The sequence below is a fragment of the Oryx dammah genome, unplaced genomic scaffold (genome assembly GCF_014754425.2).
Source record: "Oryx dammah isolate SB20612 unplaced genomic scaffold, SCBI_Odam_1.1 HiC_scaffold_3, whole genome shotgun sequence".
NCBI classification, from domain to species: domain Eukaryota; kingdom Metazoa; phylum Chordata; class Mammalia; order Artiodactyla; family Bovidae; genus Oryx; species Oryx dammah.
In genome coordinates, this window is record NW_024070187.1 from 45818917 (window position 1) to 45842373 (window position 23457).

At 36.0% G+C, this 23457-nt stretch overlaps 1 protein-coding gene across 2 annotated transcripts in view; it reads left to right on the forward strand.

Moving 5' to 3' along the window:
- STIM2 (stromal interaction molecule 2) overlaps positions 1-23457 on the forward strand; it is a 182429-nt gene that overhangs the window by 130456 nt on the left and 28516 nt on the right. For both annotated transcript variants that reach the window (XM_040237984.1, XM_040237985.1), the window contains exons 4-5: positions 17941-18052; positions 21560-21675. In XM_040237984.1, the coding sequence (XP_040093918.1) occupies positions 17941-18052; positions 21560-21675 (228 nt within the window). The remainder of the gene's footprint in view (positions 1-17940; positions 18053-21559; positions 21676-23457) is intronic.

A 23457-nucleotide genomic window follows, 5' to 3' on the forward strand; every position in this document is an offset into this window, starting at 1 on the left:
ATGAGTGACTTCTTATTTAAAGCGTAGGTAAGAAAATGGAGGAAACTGAATGGCAGTTACAAATGGGTAGTTTGATCAGGTAAAGGGCTTTCTTAAGAAACTGGTAGATCTGATTATGCTTAAAGAAAAATGGAAGTACTTTACTGACATGTTAAAAAGTTGAATATTAAAAAATTTTTAATTCAACAAGGATTTTATTCAAAAAGTACTACCACCATGTATTAATATAAGAGTTGGAAGTTGGTATTACACCTTATTACATCTTTTTTATCCCCCAAATTTTATTAGAAATATTATAATCTTGACAATTATATAAGCAAGCAACAGTCTATACCTTATTACATCTTAATATAATGTGTCAGTATTTATTTATAATTATGTTGGTTTATGGTTTGAAAATATAGGTTAATAAAAAATGAATTTAGTGTAAGACAGGCAAGAAACTGGTTGACAGAATAATTTTCCATTGCTAGATGACACTATCACTAGCCATTTTCAAGTACTTTATAGAATTACTTCCTATAAGAATTTGAGTGACAGTTCCCTTAAAACAATGCATTGAACTTTTTGGAAGGGGTGGTAGTGGGCTGGGCTGGGACAAGGGAAGATGAGAGGATGAGTAATTAGGGGAGATCCAAGAAATTCTTACCTTTAAAATATGCTTATTCGTTTGTTTGGTTTCTGAATTATATATCGTAAGAATATAGAATTCTGACATCCTTATTTTCCATGTTTTGACCAGTACCAGATATTTTGTGGCAGGATTTTAATGATAGTGCTACAGCTCTCCTACAGTGAATAATAATAGGTTTCTGTGTGCTAGCTGCATACCCACTGATCCAGAGCCTGTGACCCTAGCAAAGGTAAGCAAGCATATCCCAGATTGCAGTGTGAGATAGCTGAAGATTGCTCTGCTTTGGTAGCTGTTAAATTTTTCTGATCTGTTTTTAATGAGCATGCCCAACTGCATGAATCTGACCATGACTTTAGACTGCATTTTCTTTTAGATGTGTAGTTTTGAAAAAGAGAAGATTAAGTTTTAAGTTAGTGGATATATGTTTTTAGGCCTGTGTCTAGATTCTTTGAGTGGTTTTAAAGAATGTCCCCTCAAAGTAATCACTCTAGTTTCTAATGGAACCTGCACTATATTAAATATTGGAGGCTGAATTTATCACAAGACTAAACGCTTAATAAATTACTGTGCATAACTGACTGTTCAACATGCTTTGTTGATTGGCTTGAAATTACAGTATACTATGTCTTCTTCTTTACTCTAGAGCTTTCTTTTAAAGTTTGAGCAGTTGATATGTTTTAGTTAAGTCTTTTTTTTTTTAGTGGCAGAGGATAAAGAGACTCAAAGTACTTCAAGTAATGGGAAATTTGTTGTAAGAATGCTTATCATCAAAGATGTTATTTATTGCAAGTGATAAAAGCATACCCATTTGCTCCATTCATTAAGTCATTAAAAATTGATTCAGTTCCTCCTGAAGACTGGCCTTATTCCGGGTTTTGGAAATAGAGCATTTATCAAAATAGATATCCTACCTTCATGAAGTTAGCAGTCTTAGGAAGACAGGTAATGAACAGGCTTGCATGATCTCAGAAGACCTTGTAGGGCCTAATAGAGTTCAGGATTTTAGTATAATATCGTTATACTTACTGCAATTCTAGCTCCATTTAGGAGTTTTGAGCTAAGCAGTGATGTGTGATCTGTCTTTTGAAAAGATTATGTAGTTACTGTGTGGCTGTTAGACTCTGGAGAAGAGAGGAGTAGAAGTACAAGGTCTGCTGAGGCTCTTGCAGTGACCTGGGAAAGGGAGGTAGCAGAGGGGTCTGATTGTGATATAGTTTGAAGGACTAGCTGACAGGATTTGCTGTTGGATTGGATTCAGGAACTTGATGAGGGGAAGGGAGTTGGAGACAGGAATTAAGGATCATGCAGTGCCTAGGTTTTATGTACCTGTGGTGTTAAAATTTCTTGGAGGCAATTAGGGGAAAAAAGGTTGAAAAAGGCTCAGTTGAGGGATCAACAATGGTCACATTTCAAAGAGGTGAAGAACTGAGTGCTGAGAGGTCAAGATGCAGAGAGGGATCCTGGAAAGAAGAAAGAGAAGTGACCAATGAGATTATGAGGGGAACTGGGAGAATCTAGGGTGCTGAAGTATATGAAGGAAATATTTTTTTAAAAAGGGCATAGACAGTGTCAGATGCTCCAGAAGTTTGAGTAAGAGCACAACAGAGAACCACCCGTGGGTCAGCAAAGTAGAGGTTGAGGTTGTTGATGATTTTGACAGAGCAGTTGCGCTGTTATGGTGGAAGTGAAAGTCGCATTATAGTGGATAAAAGAGGAAGTGAAGATAGTAAATACTGACTTTCAAAAGAAGGGGAAGAGAGATGGGACTGTGATACCTGAAGATAGATATGATGTGAGGGGAAGTTTTAATTTTTTTTTAAAAGGTGAAAGATTTTAAATGTGTTTACATATTAATGGAATGACCCAGTTGAGATATAATTGATGTAGGAGAAAATCAATTAATTAAAGCCATCTTTATTTAAGGAGAGTATAGGTATGCAGTAGGGGCTTAATCCACTCTGGTCATCTGTATTTCTCTCTGTTTCTTTCTGGATTTTGCTTTTATTTTCTCCTACTGTATTTCCTAAAGGCTAACTCTGTGGCTGCAGGCAGTTGTAGACTTACCTTTTCCCAAGGTCATGACAAAACAGAAAAGAATTTTTCCTGCCTACTCTAGTTAGAAAAATTTCAGGAAGTAACTGACTGGCTTTAGGTCATGTGGCCATAACCTAGACCTGTCAGTGTGACCTCCAGAATGATGCCCTCTCATTACTTCCTTCTCCGACCCCCTCTCCCTGGTGATTACGAGTCTTGTCTCAGAAGACAGCAGAGAGTAAAGGGGTACCTGCTTGACAAACAGCTGTAACAGATTGATGAGCAAGAGAAGGTAGACGTTGACAAGAGTAAATTGAAGAAAAGCTTAAAAGGTTATTCTGGATCCAGAAGTAGGTGAGTGGAGTCTGGCAGCATGGGTCACAAGATACAAAATATAGTTACTCCTTCAGAAAATCTGATACGTTCTTGACATTTTCAGTTGAAAACTTTTGGATTACAAATGGGTTTTTCTCAATAGACCTCTTTTCTTCCCACTCTGGATTTTATGGTAAGAGCATGTTATTTCCCAAATGTAAATGCTTTATTAAATCCTATTTTGGTATTTTAATTAAATGAGCTAATATAACTCTCAACACTGGACACTATCAGTAAAGTTTGCTCCCCTCTACCCTTTCCAAAATTTTTCTGGCTGTTACAGATTTTCACTACTGCACACGAGTTTTTTCATTGATGAGGTGAAACCCTGACTCTGTTCACCTAGGATTGCCAGAAATGTCTATACTGTGCAGGAGGAAACATAGGTGTTTTTAAAAGCATCATTGGAGGATCAAAAAAGTGAATTTGAGGTGTCAAAAAGTAGGTGCTGTCCATTACGCGTTAGTTTGGAAATCTTGAGGAAGTGATGCCCTCCAGATACTTGGCAGTGTAAGGAATAATATGATTGGCGCATGACACACTCCCTAAAGGCAAGTAGTATTCATCACACTTAAGTAATATCTAAAAATACCACCTGCTGTTTGGTACTACTGTAAAGAGCTTAAGAATATGGAGTACTTTTCGCATGCTGTGTCTTCATCATGTCCTAGAGTTCTTGTCAGTGTGTTACTCATCAGTTTTTGCCAAGTGAGGTCTTCTCAGTAGGGAAAAGAACAGACATAACATTAGAGAATCAATGAATATAAAGTTTATAAAGTCATCCTTAGTGAGTTGTCTGGAAAGATATGCTTTTGTGAAACTACAAAGAGTTACTAAATCATTAGTTCAGTTCAGTTCAGTTCAGTTCAGTCGCTCAGTCGTGTCCGACTCTGCGACCCCGTGAATCGCAGCATGCCAGGCCTCCCTGTCCATCACCAACTCCCGGAGTTCACTCAGACTCAACGTCCACTGAGTCAGTGATGCCATCCAGCCATCTCACCCTCTGTTGTCCCCTTCTCCTCCTGCCCCCAATCCCTCCCAGCATCAGAGTCTTTTCCAATGAGTCAACTCTTCGCATGAGGTGGCCAAAGTACTGGAGTTTCAGCTTCAGCATCATTCCTTCCAAAGAAATCCCAGGGCTGATCTCCTTCAGAATGGACGGGTTGGATCTCCTTGCAGTCCAAGGGACTCTCCAGAGTCTTCTCCAACACCACAGTTCAAAAGCATCAATTCTTCGGTGCTCAGCTTTCTTTACAGTCCAACTCTCACATCCATACCTGACCACTGGAAAAACCATAGCCTTGACTAGACGGACCTTTGTTGGCAAAGTAATGTCTCTGGTTTTCAATATGCTATCTAGGTTGGTCATAACTTTTCTTCCAAAGAGTAAGCGTTATGAGTAATTTCCTGCTGTTATCAATTCTAGGAAAAGCAGTACTTGTATAAGTTGAGGCTACTAGAAGAAATGGAAGTTTTATTTAGTTTACAATGCTATTTTCATTTTCTATATTTTCTAATGAAAAATGTGGACAGTAGTTTTTCAAAAAATTGTCATTTTGGTTGTCTTTTCCTTTTCTTTATATTAATAGGAAGCAAGGAGCAGAATTCTCTGAAATAGCAAATTGGTATAATATTTTTACTAGTAACATTTGTGTAGACTGAAGACGTGTATAAGCTACAAAACAGATAATGCAGTGTCTTCAGGAATGTAAGAATTCATTTGTTTTGCAAGTAAATTGACTAGGTAGGATTTAGAGGTCACTTCTAGGGTTTTGGTTTGTCAACAATTCCATTGAAATAAATTATTATTACTTACTAGATAATAAAGTATTCTGTTTATGTGGAATAAGAGGGCAATTTATAATTTAAGAAGAATTCTGAATTTAATTATTTGGTAATAACCGTTCATTTGTCTTCAACACTGTTTTACCAAAGTAAGCATAATTACTTTTTTCCCCAGTGACACAGCTGGGGCCTGAAAAAAAAAAAATTAAAACAGGAAAGCTCTTTTGGATCTTGGAAATAAGTCAATTGCACGAGAACAAGGAAATATAAATGTGAATTATTGAGTAGACAATTAGAAAAGTAAAAAAAAAAAGAGAAAGATTATTTCACTTCCAGCTGTGCTTTTATAGTAGAGCAATATGTATGGATATGAGAGTTGGACTGTGAAGAAAGCTGAGTGCCGAAGAATTGATGCTTTTGAACTGTGGTGTTAGAGAAGACGCTTGAGAGTCCCTTGGACTGCAAGGAGATCCAACCAGTCCATTCTAAAGGAGATCAGTCCTGGGTGTTCTTTGGAAGGACTGATGCTAAAGCTGAAACTCCAGTACTTTGGCCACCTCATGCGAAGAGTTGACTCATTGGAAAAGACTCTGATGCTGGGAGGGATTGGGGGCAGGAGGAGAAGGGGACGACAGAGGGTGAGATGGCTGGATGGCATCATCAACTCGATGGACATGAGTTTAAGTGAACTCCGGGAGTTGGTGATGGACAGGGAGGCCTGGCGTGCTGCAGTTCATGGGGTTGCAAAGAGTCGGACACGACTAAGCAACTGAACTGAACTGAATAGTAAGTCTCGTTTTAAAAGTGTTAAAGATATTTTTGCAGTAGTTTATTATTAGTTTTGTTTGTTTTTTTCTAAATAGCATAAATCTGTATGGCAAGCTTTCCAATATTGTGAAGATAGGATCTTAGATCTTTTCAACCTGGTACTAAGTGAATGTTGAACACCAACCTGGTACTAAGTGAATGTTGAACAATTAGCTTTTTTAAAGATTCTGAGTCTTTATAATCACTGAGGTTTCTCACCTTTTGGATACTGATATCTTGAGAAACTCCAAGGAACAGCTGTCCCTTCCTAGACAGACAGTATTCTAACCAAAGTGTGGCACTTGACTGCCTGGATTCAAGTCTTTGTATAGATTTTTCCCCGTGGCAAGTATATTAATCTTTTCTGTCTTTAACTTTCCCCATCTGTGAAATGTAGGTGGTAATAGTACCCTCTGTAGAAGACTCTGTTAAGGATTAAATTAATCAATCAGTATATACAGCTTAGAACAATACTAGACAGCTAATAAGGACCTGGTATTTGCTATAACCACTATTAGTGTTAAAAGATTGCCACACTTTCTTGAAGAAAACCACAAACTACAAAATAATGAAGAAGTTAGAAATTATTAGAATTCTATGCCAATATAATTGCAAAAGAAAGATTAGTAATAGTTTTTAATTTCTTAAGTGAAAGCAACTTCAAATTTAGTGAAAATCTTCAGGACCAAAACTTTGCCCAGAGGCCCCCATTCCAGCTTTGCTTTTGGTCCTAATAATGAGTATGCAAGTATACCCAGGTGTCCTCACTTTGCAGTCTTCTTTAATCTGGAACAATTCCAAAGTATTTCCTGGCCTTGCATGTCTTTGGCTAGTAATTGTTAACAGTGTCATTTTGTAGATTGTATCTAAATTAGGATTTGTTTGATGTTTTCTATGATTAGATCCATGTTAGGCATTTTGGGCTGGACTGTCACAGAAATGATTCTTTTCATTAGATCCTTTTGAGTGCCACCTGGTGTTAGTTTGTTATGCAGAATTACCTTTGATCACTTGATTAAGATAATGTCTATTCTGCTTCTGTAACCTAAAGCTGCATTTTTCCCCTTTATAGTTAGTATTTTTTTTGTGAAGAGAAACTTGGAGACTTTGTAACATCACATCCCTCATCACTTTTCACCCACTGATTTTAGTATCCATGACTGTTTCTTGCCTGAATTAATTGTTACTCTGATGGTTGCCAAATTATAGTTTTTAGAATTCCTTCATTCCTTCTATTTATTAGTTGCATTCTACTATAAGGAAAAATTAAACAGAGTATATTAACATCTTGTCCTGTGAAGATGGTGGGAGATAAAAGGCATATCTTGAAAATAGAAGTGGGAAAAATAGTGACTCTCGAAATCTTATGACTAATCTGAAGATTGATCTTCTGCATTTATTCATTTATATCAGCATGGCGCCTGGATTTCTACTTTATTCAGTGAGTTTGTTGCTCTTGTTATTTTGATGCTTTAATTGTCCCCGATATGGCTGTTGTAAACCTTTCAAGCTGACTTTTCTATTCTTTTATATGTGTGTCTCCATAGTTTTTTGAGCCTTCCTTATATTCTGGCACAAAAAGGTGTTCTAGGCTTATTTTGTTATTTCTTAGCTCTACCCCAAACAACCATTATTCCAAGGAGTTCTGGTTATTTCTAGTTGAGGTAGTATTTAGAAACCAAGATTTGCACACTAGGTCTTCTCATTGCTATTGAGGTATTATTCCCAGGCCCTCTCAGTAGTGAGAGTTAACACACACCCCTATATTTACTTCTCTCTAAATATTAAAAGTCATGAGTTCTCACTGATATCTGATAACTAGTTCACATTGATAGCAGTGTAACACTACTAGATTAGTTCTAGCTGGTTTATTTAGTTGACTTCTTGCCCTATTTATCTCTCAGTTGTGTCTGACTCTTTGCGACCCCATGGACTATACAATCCATGGAATTCTCCAGGCCAGAATACTGGAGTGGGTAGCCTTTCTCTTCTCCAGGGGATCTGCCCATCCCAGGGATTGAACCCAGGTCTCCTGCATTGCAGGCGGATTCTTTACCAGCTGAGCCACAAGGGAAGCCCAAGAATACTGAAGTGGGTAGCCTATCCCTTCTCCAGCAGATCTTCCCAACCCAGGAATCAAACCAGGGTCTCCTGCATTGCAGGCGGATTCTTTACCAACTGAGCTCTCTCTCTTCACCAATCATGAAAAAACTAGTTCTGTTATCATCAATATATTTTCTAGTTAGCTCAGTTTCCCTGTACATACTCAGTCTCTTGACACCATTGGGCTGTTACCTCACTCAGGAGCTTGCCTTGTATGGACCTAGTATTCCCATGTCCTCATATGCAGACTCTGACCACCACTAGTCTATCTTCCCATCCTCATATGGAACTCAGCTACTGTTGGGCAATTTGAGAGTTAAAAAAAAAGACCTTGGAGAGAAGTTGAGTGAGCACTGTACAGTGACATTGTGTTAAGGAGTCCATCTTTATGAATTTATTTTTATTACTGAAGCACATTATTCACATGTTTCCTTTATCACATAACTCTAGCGATTGAAAAAGTCCCCTGTAAATGGGGATGCCATTTAGTATTTTAATGTTTTAATCACTGTGTCAGTAGTACTCAAAAAACAAGTAAACTTTTCCTAAAAGTTGTTTTGGTGTTAGTAATGTATATAGTAGATGAAGCCTGAATTGGAAAATGCTATATACCAAATGCAGCTAATATACTTTGTGAACTGTTTCAGATGCTAGATATACTAGAAAGAGTCACATCAAATTTCCTGAGTAACATTATCTTGAAAATGCTTTTACCCTTGGAATTGGTGAATTTTTCTATTTTGGAAGAAATAAGGATTAACATGTTTCTCATGTAATGTCTCTTTTTGCCCAGAGATGTGTGACATGAAACTGTGAAAGCTCAATTTTTATCTGGCCTTTGATTTAATACTCTTTAGAAATAAAGTATTTATTAACTGGACTTTGTGTTCATCATTTGTTGAACTCCTTAAAGTCAATACATTTTCTTACATTAAGCTTTACATTAGTCTTAGTAATAATTTCTTGTCTCTGATGTTTTATCTAGTGCCCACTAGTAATTACTGTGCACTCAGTAAATATTTGTTGAATAAAAAAATCCCAAGTCACCTGTGCAGGTAATCTTTTGAAGAGACTTTCAAATTCCAAGAGAAAAAAAAATTGGAGCATTTTTGAACTCTTAGCAGAAAATAAAGCAAACATTTGTAAAGCTGTAATTTAGAATTGTTTTTGTTAAACATATTCTTTGAAAAGTATCTCTTCTTCAAAGTATCTTCTCTTTTTTATGAAGTTTAACCATACTTTTGAAAAGTTTGTTGCTTTATCTAGAAATGCCACTCTAAGAGTGAATGCAAAGGTGACATTTTCCTGGCAGCTTTGGTTAATAAATCATTTTATTATTCACTCACTTATCCAGCAAGTATTAATTGAGTTCCTAAGAAACATCTGCCATTCCACATTTGTTTAGTGCGTGTTATATTTTTGGCATTGTATAATGTGTTGTGAATATAGAAGTGAATGAGAGATACTGTTTGCCCTTAAAGAACTTGTTTTTATTTGATGTGAATTACTCTTTATAGTCTCAGTTTGGGGTTTAAAAAAAAGATCAAGAGCTGAGTGTAAAATGGAAGATACATAACTAGAAATTCATCCACTCAGTCCCTAAGGTGATGTCTTCAGTGATGCCATCATGAGATATTTAGGAAAACTTGATTAAACATTTAGTTCCTTTATAGCCATTGAGTCCACTGATTTTATTGACTGATATATAAAGTAAGTAGATTCCTTGAACTTGCTTATTTATTATAAGTAATAATACTTATTATACTATGATAATTTACATTTGTGGAGCACTTTTACCATTCCTAAGAGTTATTTCCTCATACGTTTTGTTAATCTTCAGAACAGTCATACAGTGTTTCTCCAGTTTCTGTTTTTAGATATGTCTTTGTTATCTTCATGAAAATAGGTGTTGATGGCATATTCTTGTTTAAATGATAAGAATGCAGTTGACAATAGGAAAAGTATTAAAGTCTTCTCTTAGTGTCCATTGTACCACTGTTGGGAAGAGAACAATATACCCTTGTAATTTTTTACCTCTGAGCATTGAGACATTTACCAATATTTATCTAGGATGCCTAAAAATTACATGTAATTCTTGAATGATGAAAGGTAAGGAGCTCCTGAGAGAAAGTGTGTAGTTATTTCTCTTTGATACAACTACTGATATTTAGGCTTCCCAAGTACAGGGTGTGGCTCTTTGGTGTCCAAATATAGCATATGCAGGAATTTAGTCCATGTTACAGAGACATGCCCCGCTGACCACCATGCATCCGAGGTGCTCACATGCTGGCTCTGTTCTAAAGATAAGCCTCTCTTGATGGTCCTGAGCAGCTGATCAGCTAAAATCTCACTCTGAGCTCTGGACACCACAAAGTCTATAAACCACGTGAGTTAAGATGGAGTGTGGAAGGCTTTAAATTTTTTCATTTTTTATGTTTATATTACATTTCGTTAAAGTTGCTTTTCACCAAAGTCTTGCTATGTTGAACCTTCAGTCAGTTGCATTTTCCCATGATAAGTTATGACTGTCACTGTAAGAACTTCTGAGTCTTTTGTAACTTGAAATTCTTAGTTGAAATAGACTTTGGAAAAGTTGTGAATACAGGTTGCACCTATATTTTAGAAATTAGCACTTCACATAAACATGGCACTAATTGAGATATTTTTCAAATGACAAATAGTTTTTAGGTTGTGTATCTGAGTAGCTTCAAAATATAGCACTTCTTTCACTAACCATTTCATATAGCCAGCTTTAAGGATACTTTCGTTAACAATATTTTTACTTTCTCCTTCCTGACCCTCCTACCATACCTTTTGATACTTATAAAAAAGTTTCATACTTTATTAGAAAGTAGTAAGTGTATAAGTAACTGTAAGGTATTCAGCTGTACAGTTCTGTATTAAGATATTAGGAATTGATTTTTCTAAAATACGTAGTTTGCCAAAAGAAACTGTTATGCCAGTTGCTTTCTTAAGAACGTAAGATATGGTGTGATAAACTTAGAATGTAGCATTTTTTAAAAAAATAGTAAGAAAGATGTTAAGAAATGAAATGCAGAGTAAATGTAAATGATGTACTATATGTGTTATATCCATGGTGTAGATAAAAATATGTCCAAGGTGGGACACAGCTAATTGTGAATTTGGCTATATTTTGAATATTCTCATTAATGCAGAGGAGAGGAGAACAAGGAGTGTAATGGTGAAGAGCTGGGGCTTTGAAGTCAACAGATACTGTTTTGAATCCTATCTCCACTGCTTACTTGGTGTGTGAATTTAGACAAATTACTCATACTGTCTGAGCCTCAGCTTCCTGATCTTTAAACCAAGATTATAATATTACTCCTAAAACCTACTTCATAGGGTTTCATGAGATGGTTCACATAAAGCATTTAGCCCAGTTGCTGGAACTTGCCAAGTGTGTATAAAATGTTAGGTGCTGCTGTATTAACATGTCTCTACATGCACACTAATGCTTTGTAATTAGTACCCCCCCGCCCCCCCCACACACAGAATTTAGGTGATTTCACACATCATATTTGAAGGATTTTAGGACAGCCTGTACTTATATTAAATATAACAGATGAAAACTTATGTGGTGGTACTTCACAAAGCTGTTTCGTCTTTTTAGGCCTGTAACTTAATGAACTGAACTGAACTTAAATCAAATATATGGCTAAGTGCACTGGGTGCATTCAGTTCAGTTCAGTTGCTCAGTTGTGTCCGACTCTTTGTGACCCCATGAACCGCAGCTCGCCAGGCCTCCCTGTCCATCACCATCTCCCAGAGTGCACCCAAGCCCACGTCCAGTGAGTCGGTGATGCCATCCAACCATCTCATCCTCCGTCGTCCCCTTCTCCTGCCCTCAATCTTTCCTAGCATCAGGGTCTTTTCAAATGAGTCAGCTCTTTGCATCAGGTGGCCAAAGTATTGGAGTTTCAGCTTCAACATCAGTCCTTCCAATGAGCACTCAGGACTGGTCTCCTTTAGGATGGACTGGTTGGATCTCCTTGCAGTCCAAGGGACTCCCAGGAGTCTTCTCCAACACCACAGTTCAAAAGCATCAATTCTTCTGCATTCAGCTTTCTTTATAGTCCAACTCTTACATCCATACATGACCACTGGAAAAAGTTTTATAAGATTGCATTTTATAGATGAAATGAGCAAGTAAATACATGTATTTTAATCTTTTGGAGTTTCTCTTTCACAGTTTTTGTTTCTATCAATTTGCTTGAGTCAGGAATGGACAGGAAGCACACAAATTCTTACCTCATCCTAATGTCAAATACATGGCTAAACTGGCACCTTCTAACTTCCATCATGTTGTAAGTTCCTGTGATCTTCTTTCGGAGTCAGGGATTCTCCAGTGTTACTTTGAAATGTAATATTGTGAAAACAGTATCATATGTCTTTCATACAACTATGGGATAGCAAGTGGACACAATTAAAAACAAAACAGGTTCTTTAAGGAAGAAAATAGTCAGTTATATATTCAGCTAATACTTAAATGGCAACTTTATGCTGAGCTGCTGGAAACTTACAATATGGTAGGAACATAAGATGTAATTAAGCAAATAGTTACAAAATAAGGCAGCACATGTGATACGTCATTTGGTAGGAATAGTAAAGTACTATAGAAATTCAGGGGAGGGAGATGTCCCTTTCAGTTGGTGTTTCTTCTACTTATAACCTTGTTTGTTCAATTGAGGATGTACCTATGCATGACTCATGCATCTTTTTTGGAAGCCTGCTTTTGCTAAATGGCCACAGGAATGTTCCTTTCTTTACTCTGTTGCTGGGTATTTCTAGCCTTTCCTATCTCTTCATTCTCCTCATTACTACAGCTCCTGCTGCTGTCTAAAAGCTTTCTCCACTTAAGCACAGTTATAATTTTTCTCTTTAAAGTGCTCATCCAAAATAATTATGTGGAGGTAGGATTGATAATAACAGTTAGGATAAGGGGAAGAAAGGGAAGCTGTTTTGGTACAGAACCAGGAACCTCATCTGTTATTACAGAAATAGCTCTTTAGCTAGCAGCAAAGGGAGATAATGGAAAGGAGAACCCTCATCTTGCCTGTGTTCCTGTGAAAAATACATAAATGCGCACTCCCCACACCCTCTTATCTCCTGGAGATTTGCTTCTAGTCACCATCCTGTCCCCATTCTCCCCTGTCTCACACTACGTCCTTTGGTCCAAAGCCCTGCTGCAGCTCTGAATCTCCTGAAATCTCTTTGAAATCTTACCCTTCAGGCTGGTAGAGTCCCTTTTTCAAGTCCTAGAAGCCAGTCCCATGATGAAGAACTGGCATAGCTCCACCGGGCTATTGTGTTACTATTGCCAGGCCTTCAGTAGGCCATGGTGCTTACTTGATGTCTCTAGTGGAATTCTGACTCCATTAACACAATTACCCGTGGCAGATTGCTCATATGTAATGTTTAACTCTTGAATTACTATTAATGCTGTATGTCCGGAAGCTTTGATTCTAAGAGAAAATGTGTTTTGAGTTTTAAAGTTAAATAGTGAGCACTTCTTTTAAGTCAGGAGCCACCTATATTGTCAGTGAACTTGGGGTCAGAAGATTAGAGTTCAAATTCTAGCTGTGTGACTACATTGCAGTTATATGTCCTCTCTTGGCCAAGGTTCTCTGTGTAGGCTGTAGAGAAACAGCTCTTACAGATGTGGTTTGGAGATGTTAAATATAGTGTATATTAATATGTAAAATCCTAATCAAAGGGATGTGGCATTATGGTATTAATAATCACTCTGTTAGGCAGAACAAGTTCCTGCCCTTGAGGAACTCATCAGCCAGAGGGTAACAGGAGCACGGACAATTTCATTAGAGCACACGGATAAATCCTATGGCAGATACTATGTACATGTGATCAGGGGCGTGAGGAAGAGCAACTGTAATCTAGAAATGGATAGATAGGGAAAACTTCATGGAGGAGTAAGTTCCTGATCTGGGTCTCAAAGGCTAAGGAAGAGCAGCCTGACAAAGAAGGAAGAAGACAGGCATTCCATTCCAGGTTGAAGGAATGACATGTGGGAATATGGCAGATTTAGAAAGCTACATATATGGTTACAAATGTGGAGCATAAACTGTCTACTTGAAGTACCTAATTTGATTATGAGGGCCATTTACCTTACTCTAAAGAGGTAACATTATGGTACAGTGGTAAACAATTCCAGACATGGACTTGTTCTGAAACCTGGTTTGACCATTTAGTAATCTGTTTTAGCTAATTAAGAACTTTACCTTCATAAACTAACAGGTTCAGTATGATGACGAAAGTACCTACTTCAAAGATTTGTTGCAGTGGTTTTTGGAAATAAGCTTTGCAAGTCTCCCAGTGTTTAATACACTTAGTACGTGTTAGGAACAGTTTTGTTGCTGTCCTGAAAGTTCTTAGAGTTCCTTTTCCCCCCCTCATTATTCTGTAATCTACTGTTCTAGGTTAACAGTTTAGCAGTATTATAAACATCATCTTTTGTTCATTATAATGAAATCAAAAACAAAGAATTTGAATGAATTTTAAAGATGGTCTAGCTCAGTGTCATTATTTTTTGTGCTGAGAATTGAGTTTCTGGGACTGGAATCAGGTCTGTTTTAATTCCAGAGTTCTTTCTGTTGATATTGGAATAAATTGTCCTAGATCACTCAAAGACAGCAACCTGTAGCACTGGTTGCAGTTTCTAGCAGAAACAATAGAATTTAACAGTGTAGAAACTGACATTTCCATAGCTTTGCAGATAGATTAAAAAAAAAAAATCTGCATTTTTAAAGAAATACATTAGCCTTCTCTGTCTGCCCTCTGGTGGAAATGCTGTTTAGCAACAGCACATGTGAAAGAGGCAGCGAGACTTGGATAATAAAGAGCTGGATAATTTTTTTTAATTTACTTTTTAAAAATTGAAGTAGAGTTGATTTCCAGATAATTCTTAATAACTCTTTCGCCAACAAAAATTTCTTACAGAAATTTCAAACAGAAAAGTTCCTCTTTGTGTTTGAATCTCCTTTCTAAAATGTGAAAATAGATTTTCATCATAGTTGTCAATTACAAACACATTCTGCTTCATTTATTTGAGAGAATCTTGTTGAGCACCTTTTGTGTACCAAGTGCTAGGGATAGAAGAGTGAGCAAGAAACTTATGCTTGAGAGGTATAAACAGATGTTAAGACAATAATCATGGAAACAAATAATCATAAATGCTATGTTAAATGCTATGCCTAAAAGTGTGATATATGATCATATAGCAGTGTTTGAGCAGCTTCCCCAGGGAATTAAAGTTTTAACTGCAATATAAAGACTCAATAAAGTAAATAGGTAAAGATGAGTCAGAGGGGTGGAGAAAAGGAAAGAGGAAACGCCACGTGTGCAAAGACCCCGAGGAAGGACATAGTATTATCTGTCCTAAGAATCAAAAGACAATTACTGAATTTGGAGCAGAGAAATCTAATATACATACAGTGCAGGTCCTGGCCCTGAGAAGATACTTACCGGGCATTACCAGAGAAACCAGACAGCATGAGAAACAGAAGATGATGAAATGAACTCCCCCCGCCCCCCCCTGCACACTAAAGCAAACTGTGTGCTCTGTGTTAGAATTTTGTAGTTTCACAGATTCATTGTAAAGAAAATTACTTTAGCGCCAGTGTAATTCTCTACTTATTAGATGGAATAACACTAGAATTTGGGTACTTAAACATGTCTTCTTCTTCTTCATTTGATTTTTCTTCTCTTCTGTCTTGTTTCATTGATAACTGAGAGAATATTCTGCTGCGCTGGAGTGTTTAGGCTTTTGCTGTTGATCAGATGAACAGCCGTGGATGTGACAGCATCTTATCCTGTTATCTTGGCTGAAGTTTTCGTGTGGGGGTGTGAGGTGCAGCTGTGCTGTCGGTTTCTTGGCAGAGTCTCAGACCAGGCAGTTCTCAGTGCAGTTCGTCTTGAATAGGAAGAAACTTAAAAAAAAAAAGCTACTTTGCATGTATTAAATTCAATGGAAAGCACCCAGGGCCTGAACCTTTGGCTGATATTTATTCTAAGTTATTTGGCTAAATGGATACAGGAGCCTCGGGCACATGCCCAGTCTTAAGGGCAGGAACACAAGAAGGAGAGCTCATTTGAAAAAATTGTCAAAGCTCTGTCTCAGTATAAAATTATCAAATGTTGTATGTTATTTAAAAGTTAATTTTTGTTTTGTTTCTGATTTATTTAAACTTTTCTTCTAAAGAACACTTAATGAAAAAGGCAGATTGTGAACATCCAGCTTTGCTTGCAAAAGTAAATTCATACTCAGGAAGCTCTCATCTCAGGTTTATCACAGATGGATTCCCAGATCTGCTTTTATTGTTCACTTTTTTTCTTCCTCTCCTTCGGCCTTTTCTGTGATTTGTAAGCATTTTGTTTTTCCACATCTTCAAAGTATGTATGAAGACGAATATGGAGCTCTTCTTTTTTCCAGCACATTCACATCCTTTCCTTTGGATAAACTTATCTTTGTTCTTCTTGAAGTAGAAATGTCTTTAGCTGCTTCCAGTATTTAACTGCTTGTTTATATCTCTACTGTTATTTGATATTATTCCTCTCACAGCAGCATAGGATCAGGTCCTGAGGTCAGTTGCCCTGGGTTGAGCTCCAGTTCTGCTAGTATCTTGGTCCCATTAACCTCTCAGTTTCTTGTCTTCAAAATGGAGATAATCATGTTAGTGTCTCATAAGTTTTTGTTTCTTTTTAAGGCTTAAAGGGAAAAATGCATATGAAGGGCTTAATTCAAAGTAAGTGTTTAGGAGAAGGATGTTAGTTGTCCTTTTCTTCATAATTTGGAGCCAGTCCCCTAGAATCCAGTAATAGCTATCTTCAGCTCTTTTGGGTGATCTCATTCAGTCTAAAGACCATCTGTATGCTCATGACTCCTAATTTATGTCTCTATTCCTAATCTTACTTTTCCCTAAGCTCAAGATTTGTATATATGACTGCTCTTGTCTATCTGCGCTTAAATATCTGATACATTCTTGAAATGTTTAGACATGTTATAATGTCTAAAAATAGAACTTTCTGTCTCTATCACCTGCCCCTACTTGCCACCCAAGTCTAGTCCTCCTCACTCTTTCCTATCTTAATTAGTGGAAGCACTCTCTGTGCTTCTTTAGACTTTCTTCTGCCCATTTCATCAGAACATCTAAAAGCATTTTCCCCAGAATATGTCCTGAATATAGCCACTTGTCACTATATCCTCTACTAGAACCTCGGTCCAAGACAATAACTCCTTTTGCTTGGATAAGGACTTATTTCTCTTTGTTTTCAGTCTTGTCTCCCACAATTCATTCTCCACAGTGGAGAGTACTGTTTTAAAAGCATAGATTATTTACTTCTCCTTCTTCTTATTGAAAGATATCCAGAATTCTTGAAAATCTTTTTTGACCTGGCCCTTCTGACTACTTTCTATCCCTCATACACAGCTGGTTCATTCCGTAAGGTTTTTATACCAACTTTTAAGTCTGTTTGGATTGTTTTTTCTCCAAGATCATCAGTGTTGGCTCCTTGCAATGTTTGGGTCTTAAATGACGTAACAGCTCCTCAGAGAAACTTACCCTGACATCTTTCCTTTCTTTTGTAATAGCTGATCATTATCTGAAATTCTTCCTCTTTTCTTCCTCCTTTTATTAATTGCCCCTCCCCACTCCCAAAAGAATTCATTTTATGAAGCCAAGAAGTTTATCCATCTTCTTGACTGCTATATTCCCAGTGCCTAGAATGGAATCTGATACTGAGAAGGTTTATAATGTTATGTGGATGGATTGTTAAATGAAAGGAAGAATGAATAAATGTATATCTGGTGAGTTTTTTTACAGCCAGGGAAATAGTAGATTATTTCATCCTGTTCACATTTGCATAGATGCTTATTTTAGAATTAAACATGCTAATGTTTTGTTCCCTTTTCCTTTATGTGTCCTCTCTGTTCTAGATTGTAGGCCCTTAAGGGTAAGAGGTATGTCTCCATTGTTTTGAGCTTCTAATGTAATGCCACACATTATTTTAGTACTTACTAGTGATTGAATTGAAAATTCAGTCTAACACTGTTATTTCCTCTGAAGTTACAGAAGTGTTGTATATGTATGTACATACATATATATAATTTTTATAAATTCTGAAAGCACATGTGTTTAAAATATTCTTTTGCTTTTTATCTTTTGTAGTTCATAATTGGACCCTTGAGGACACACTTCAATGGTTGATAGAATTTGTTGAACTACCCCAATATGAGAAGAATTTTAGAGACAACAATGTCAAAGGAACAACGCTTCCCAGGTGGGTCTTTATTATCCAAGTGTTGGTTTTTTTTTCCTACTCCTAGAGAATAAGGTCACTTTTCAATTAAGTTACTTCTGTGGCTAAGGACTCAAAGAAAATATTATAAATATATCCATTCTTTGATACTTGTAAGGTATGAATTTGTAGGTTTTAATCAGTTTCTCCTGCTTGAATAATTAGGTCTTTTAAAAACATTATTCCTAGGGAAAGTAATTTTGAAAATTAGAAGATGGGTCAACTATATCTTTTTTAGATAACATCAAAGGACCAACCTCTGACCCTGTGGTAAAAGTAACAAAACTTATTCATATGATATGAGAATACCTATTTGAATGGATTAATGTACAGATACCTCTTAATTGTTGCTCTTTTAATAACAACAATAACCACTTAATATTAGTGATGATAAGTTAAATCTCAAAAAAACATTTAATAAAAGGTAAATGATAGTAATTATTTTTATATGTATATTACACAGAGATGCTTTGTATTATCTCATTTAAGCTTCAGGTTAAAATTAAGTATGTACTATTATTCCCATATTATAGATTAAAGAAACCAAGTCAGAAAGAAGTTAAATATTTTGCCCAAGGTAGTGTTTGAACCTGAATAGATCTGATACCAAAGTATAAGATGCTAGTTTATCCCTTAGATGTCTGGAATTAATTGTCACTACTTTTCTAAATTATATTTAAAAATTCCATTAGTTAACCTAATAATCACTAAAGATTTAAATGTTAGAATTTGCAGAAATTTCACTGAAATTTGACCCTTACAAGATTGTTCATGTTCCATTCAAACTTAGATTGTTCCTGTATCAAAAAAGACTTTAATAATGCTGTCTATTATTATATGCATATTTCTAATCAATTTGCCTGCATGTATCTTATTTAAGTACACAGCTTTTTTTACTTAGAAGTTTGTATTTTGGATCAAGTTGAAGTTTTCATATCTCCTTAAATGTGTTCTGAGCATCAGTATTTCTGATTTTACTGTGCACATGACTATAATGATGAAATTAGTGGAGTTAAGAGTCAAATCAGTAAGTGCATATTAAGAATTTTTTATATTCATGGTGCAACTAGATGCTGGAAAGAAGAAAAAAATTAAAATTGAATTCTTGCTTTTAAATAAGACAAGTTTCTAAGTTAAAACAGTATAGTAGAGCATTAAGGTGGGATTAGGGTTTTTTAAGTTGTTTCTGTTAACCCTGTGACGTATACAACTTTTCTTATGTTGTCCTTTGAAAAGTTTCTTTACGTAATAACAACATGAAATAAACAGGCTGCTCAATATTTGACTGTAAATGTTATGGCCACTTTTTCCTTTTAGTGAAGTAAACGTTTTCAGTTTTTAGTCACTAAGTCATGTCAGACTCTTTTGTGACCCCATAGCCTGTAGCCTACCAGGCTCCTCTGTCCATGGGCTTTCCTGGTAAGAATACTGGAGTGGGTTGCCATTTCCTCCTCCAGGGGACCTTCCAGACCCAGGGATCAAACCTGCATCTCCTGCATTGCAGGCAGATTCTTTACCACTGAACCATCTGGGAAGCCTGAAAGTTATCAGAGATCCTCAAATTCTGGTAAAATTGTTAAGAAAACATCACACTTAATCAAGATAAGTTTTTCAAAATAGTGAACATGTTACTACAGAAGAAGACTTATAAATGTAGAAGTTCAACTTTTAGGTCAGCCTACTGGTGCCTTTTTGAATGGAGGGGAAAGAAAAACTGGCATAGTCTTCATCAAGCCCCTTTTATATGGTGATAGAGATTAGATGAGTCCATTCAAAGGGGCAGTAGCAATTAATTACCTAAGTCACAAAGCTTTTTGTAGTGTAACTGTAGATAAAAGAGCTATTTGTAAGAATGTATAAGAAAATGTATTACACATTCCAGTTGTACACATACCTACAGTAATTCATTATTTTCTTTCCTTTCTGTGACTTTAAAATACTGTTACATCTGTAGTAGGTAAACTGTGTTAGGTTTCATATCATGGTTATCTTAAGCCTTTTACTGTGTTCTCTACATTCTGTAATTCTGTTACCAGAGCTTATCCTAAGGCTCTCTTCATCTGACACATGCCTCCTCATTCCTTTCAGACCTGTGTGAACTTCCCTGACATCCTCACCCATGCAGGTGGAATCCCTTCCACCTCTGGACTCATACTGAACTTCGCGTAAAATTCTGTTTTATAGTTTCATTTTTACTACATCTCATTGTCTCTCTTAAATCTTGTATACTGATACTATTGCTATCCATTCTTGCACCCATCCATGCATTCATCCATCTATTACATAAACATTTATCAAGCATCTACTTTTGCCAAGCACCATGCTAGGTTTGGGGATAAAGAGATAAGACACAGTTTGCCTTCAGGCACTTTAATAAGTGTCATATTAAAGATGGGACAAGAGCTTACACACAAAAGGTTACCCACAGAGATGATGAATGTAGGCATTTTCTATAGGGAAAGTTAGAGTTCTTTACTTTCTAAAGTTTTGTGGAAACCTCATAGGAGTTCTGTAACCTGAAATCTTCCTGAATAAAAGGTTCAGAGTTCAGTCATTGGAATTATAGATAATTGGGATTGAATCCCTACCTTACTTACTAATTATGTCATCTTGGGCAAGTTACAACTGCCTCCGTTTCCTCATTTATAAAATGGCAATTTTACATATATTATGGAATTTTTTGAGTTTGAAAAGTTCTTGGCACAGTACTCAGCACATAATACATGCTTATTTTTTAAATTGTCATTGTTATTAACAGTTTTATTATTATATTACACTTTGTGTCATAAGATTCATCTTTGTATCCCACTTGGTTGATAAGAAATCTTAACTACTGGCCTACTTGGATTGGAAGTCCAAAACAAAGCAATTTTATTTCCTTATTTCACCTGAGCCTTTTGGCACCCTGCAGACTTTCTTCGTTGCTAGTGAAATAGTTCTATACGTCTTATTACAAATATTCCTCAATTTATTCCCCCAACCAGCGATGACTTTTTCCTTTTCATTTATGACTTCAGTGAACTTTTAAATAGTTTAACTATTAGAATGTAAAGGCACAGGTTTTTAAAATGATATTTATAAAGAAAATGAATATGATCTAAATTGAGAATGATTAAGTCTGCTATGTTAATAAGTAAATTGCTTACAATTTTCTTGTTGTTTATGAAATGATGGTAAAATGCCAGAGGTAGTTTAATAATTATAAAATATTTTGAATTTGATAAATTTCTGAATCACATTAATTTATAGCATAAAGAAACCTTTTAGAAAACAAAAACATCAACATAGCAATGAAATTATTGACATATAGTATTTGCACTGCTAAGCTTGCACTTAAAAGGTTTTTGTTGCATATAATAAAGTATTAAATTGCATTTGGGTGAACTCTTAATCATCACTAATATATATAAGTATTAAGTATGTTGCTGAAATATTTAAATGTACATCCTAGTAATATTTTTAATATATATGTATTTTTTAAATGAACAGGATAGCAGTGCATGAATTTTCATTTATGATCTCTCAGTTGAAAATCAGCGACCGGAGTCATAGACAAAAACTTCAGCTCAAGGCACTGGATGTGGTTTTGTTCGGACCTCTAACACGTTAGTATTCTCTTGCACAAAATATGATGAAAAAGAGTAATCAGATCATCTGTTGTTATTTAAAGAAGGAAAAAGTAAGAAAGGTAGTAGACCAGAAGAACCCTCTGTTGGGTATAAAGTACTATCTTAAAAGATTTATAGGATGAGATTTTCTGTCATTGAAATATCGTGTGTGGTAAATATCAAAGCTGGTTACTGATGTAGAAAGTTGTAAAACTGTAAGTTGATTAAATTTCTAGATTTAAAACTCTATAGCAGTTTTAATGTTTGTTATTATAGTTCAGTATTCACTAGAGTCCTTTTTAAAAAAGGTGCATTCTCACTATCTTGATGACGTGAAATAATAAATCCTAACTGGACTTTATTAATTACCAGGGAAAGGATTTTTAAGCTACAGATCAAAAACAGTGGCCCTAGAGGCCTGCTTGAAACTGTATAAAGTAACAGACTATTCTGGCAGAAGCACAAGGTGGAGAATATTATTTGATTGTTCTGAGGAAGAACATTTAAGAAATTGCTTTGTCATATTTGTAAGGAAAATAAACCTTCTTCTTTACCTTGACAGGAATGCTTTCTTCCCAGAGGGAAGTTTAATTTGTTTACATCATTTAATTTCAGATTTCAGAAAGCTTTGGGGGAAAATTGTTTGAAGAGTACACATTTTAGAGGAATTTTATTTTTCAAAACGGAATAACTAAATTAATTCTAGAAAAAATGGCTTTCACAAATTATAAATGAAGAAACTAATGTTTGTTTTACCTCAGTTTTTGCAGTTAAGAGGCTTATAGATTTCTATGATACTGTGTTGGGGGTCCCCCTGCTTAAAAAAGGGTTACTGGAGAGGTTGGATGCATTCCATGAGTTTACTGGTGGTTCTTTTTTGGCTCAGGCTAAAAGAGCAGCTGGTGAAACAGCTGGAACCCCCCTTTGTGAGAGTTGGTGGAAATGCACTGTTGGTGGGAATTACAAACCCTAGGAAGTAGAACACTATTGAAATGCCAAGCGTTCCATGGAGATGATACCCTTTCTAACCTTTTCCTTGTCCTGAGTTTTCAACTGAATCTATTGGGGATTGTCTTCTGTGAGATTCACTCTAGTTTTTTCATGTGAATTATTGGTTAAAATGGGAATTAAACTATAGCATTTGTCTATATACAGATTGATTGGGGATATTTTTATTGATCCAAGAACAAACTACTCTGTAAGCCAAACAGTATTATCATTTGTAAAGAAACCAAACTAGTCTCAAAGAATGTTGAAAACAAATGTATTAATAAAAAAACCAGTTTAGAAGTTAATGATGCATTACCTTTTTAATGTGTTTGTCTTAGAGTTATTACTTGATGAATGAACCTTATGGTTGGAACACCCACATTAAGATTATTAAAAAGAAGAAGAAAAAAAAAAAACTAGCAGTATCAAGTGAATGGAGATACATTTTAAAGGAGTTTTCACCGAAATCCTTACCAGTTCATGGTATTTGTTGTATAGTTTGAGACTTGTCCATCTTTTTATTATTATTTCTGGTGATTATAGTTCAGCCTGAATAAGTCTCATATTTGAACTAGAGCCTGAGCTGAACCTCTCAGCCTGAGGCAGAATAAAAACAAATCCTTTTGAGACTTTAGCCTTCTGCCAAAGGGTGAAGAGAGAATCTCTTTTACTGTAGGTAGGGTATCTGCTCTGAAAATATGTAGTGCTGAGGATCTCTGGCATAGAGCATGCTGTTTATCATACTATGTAAGCATACATGAACCCTAGGCTTGTAAGCTTAGGGTTCAT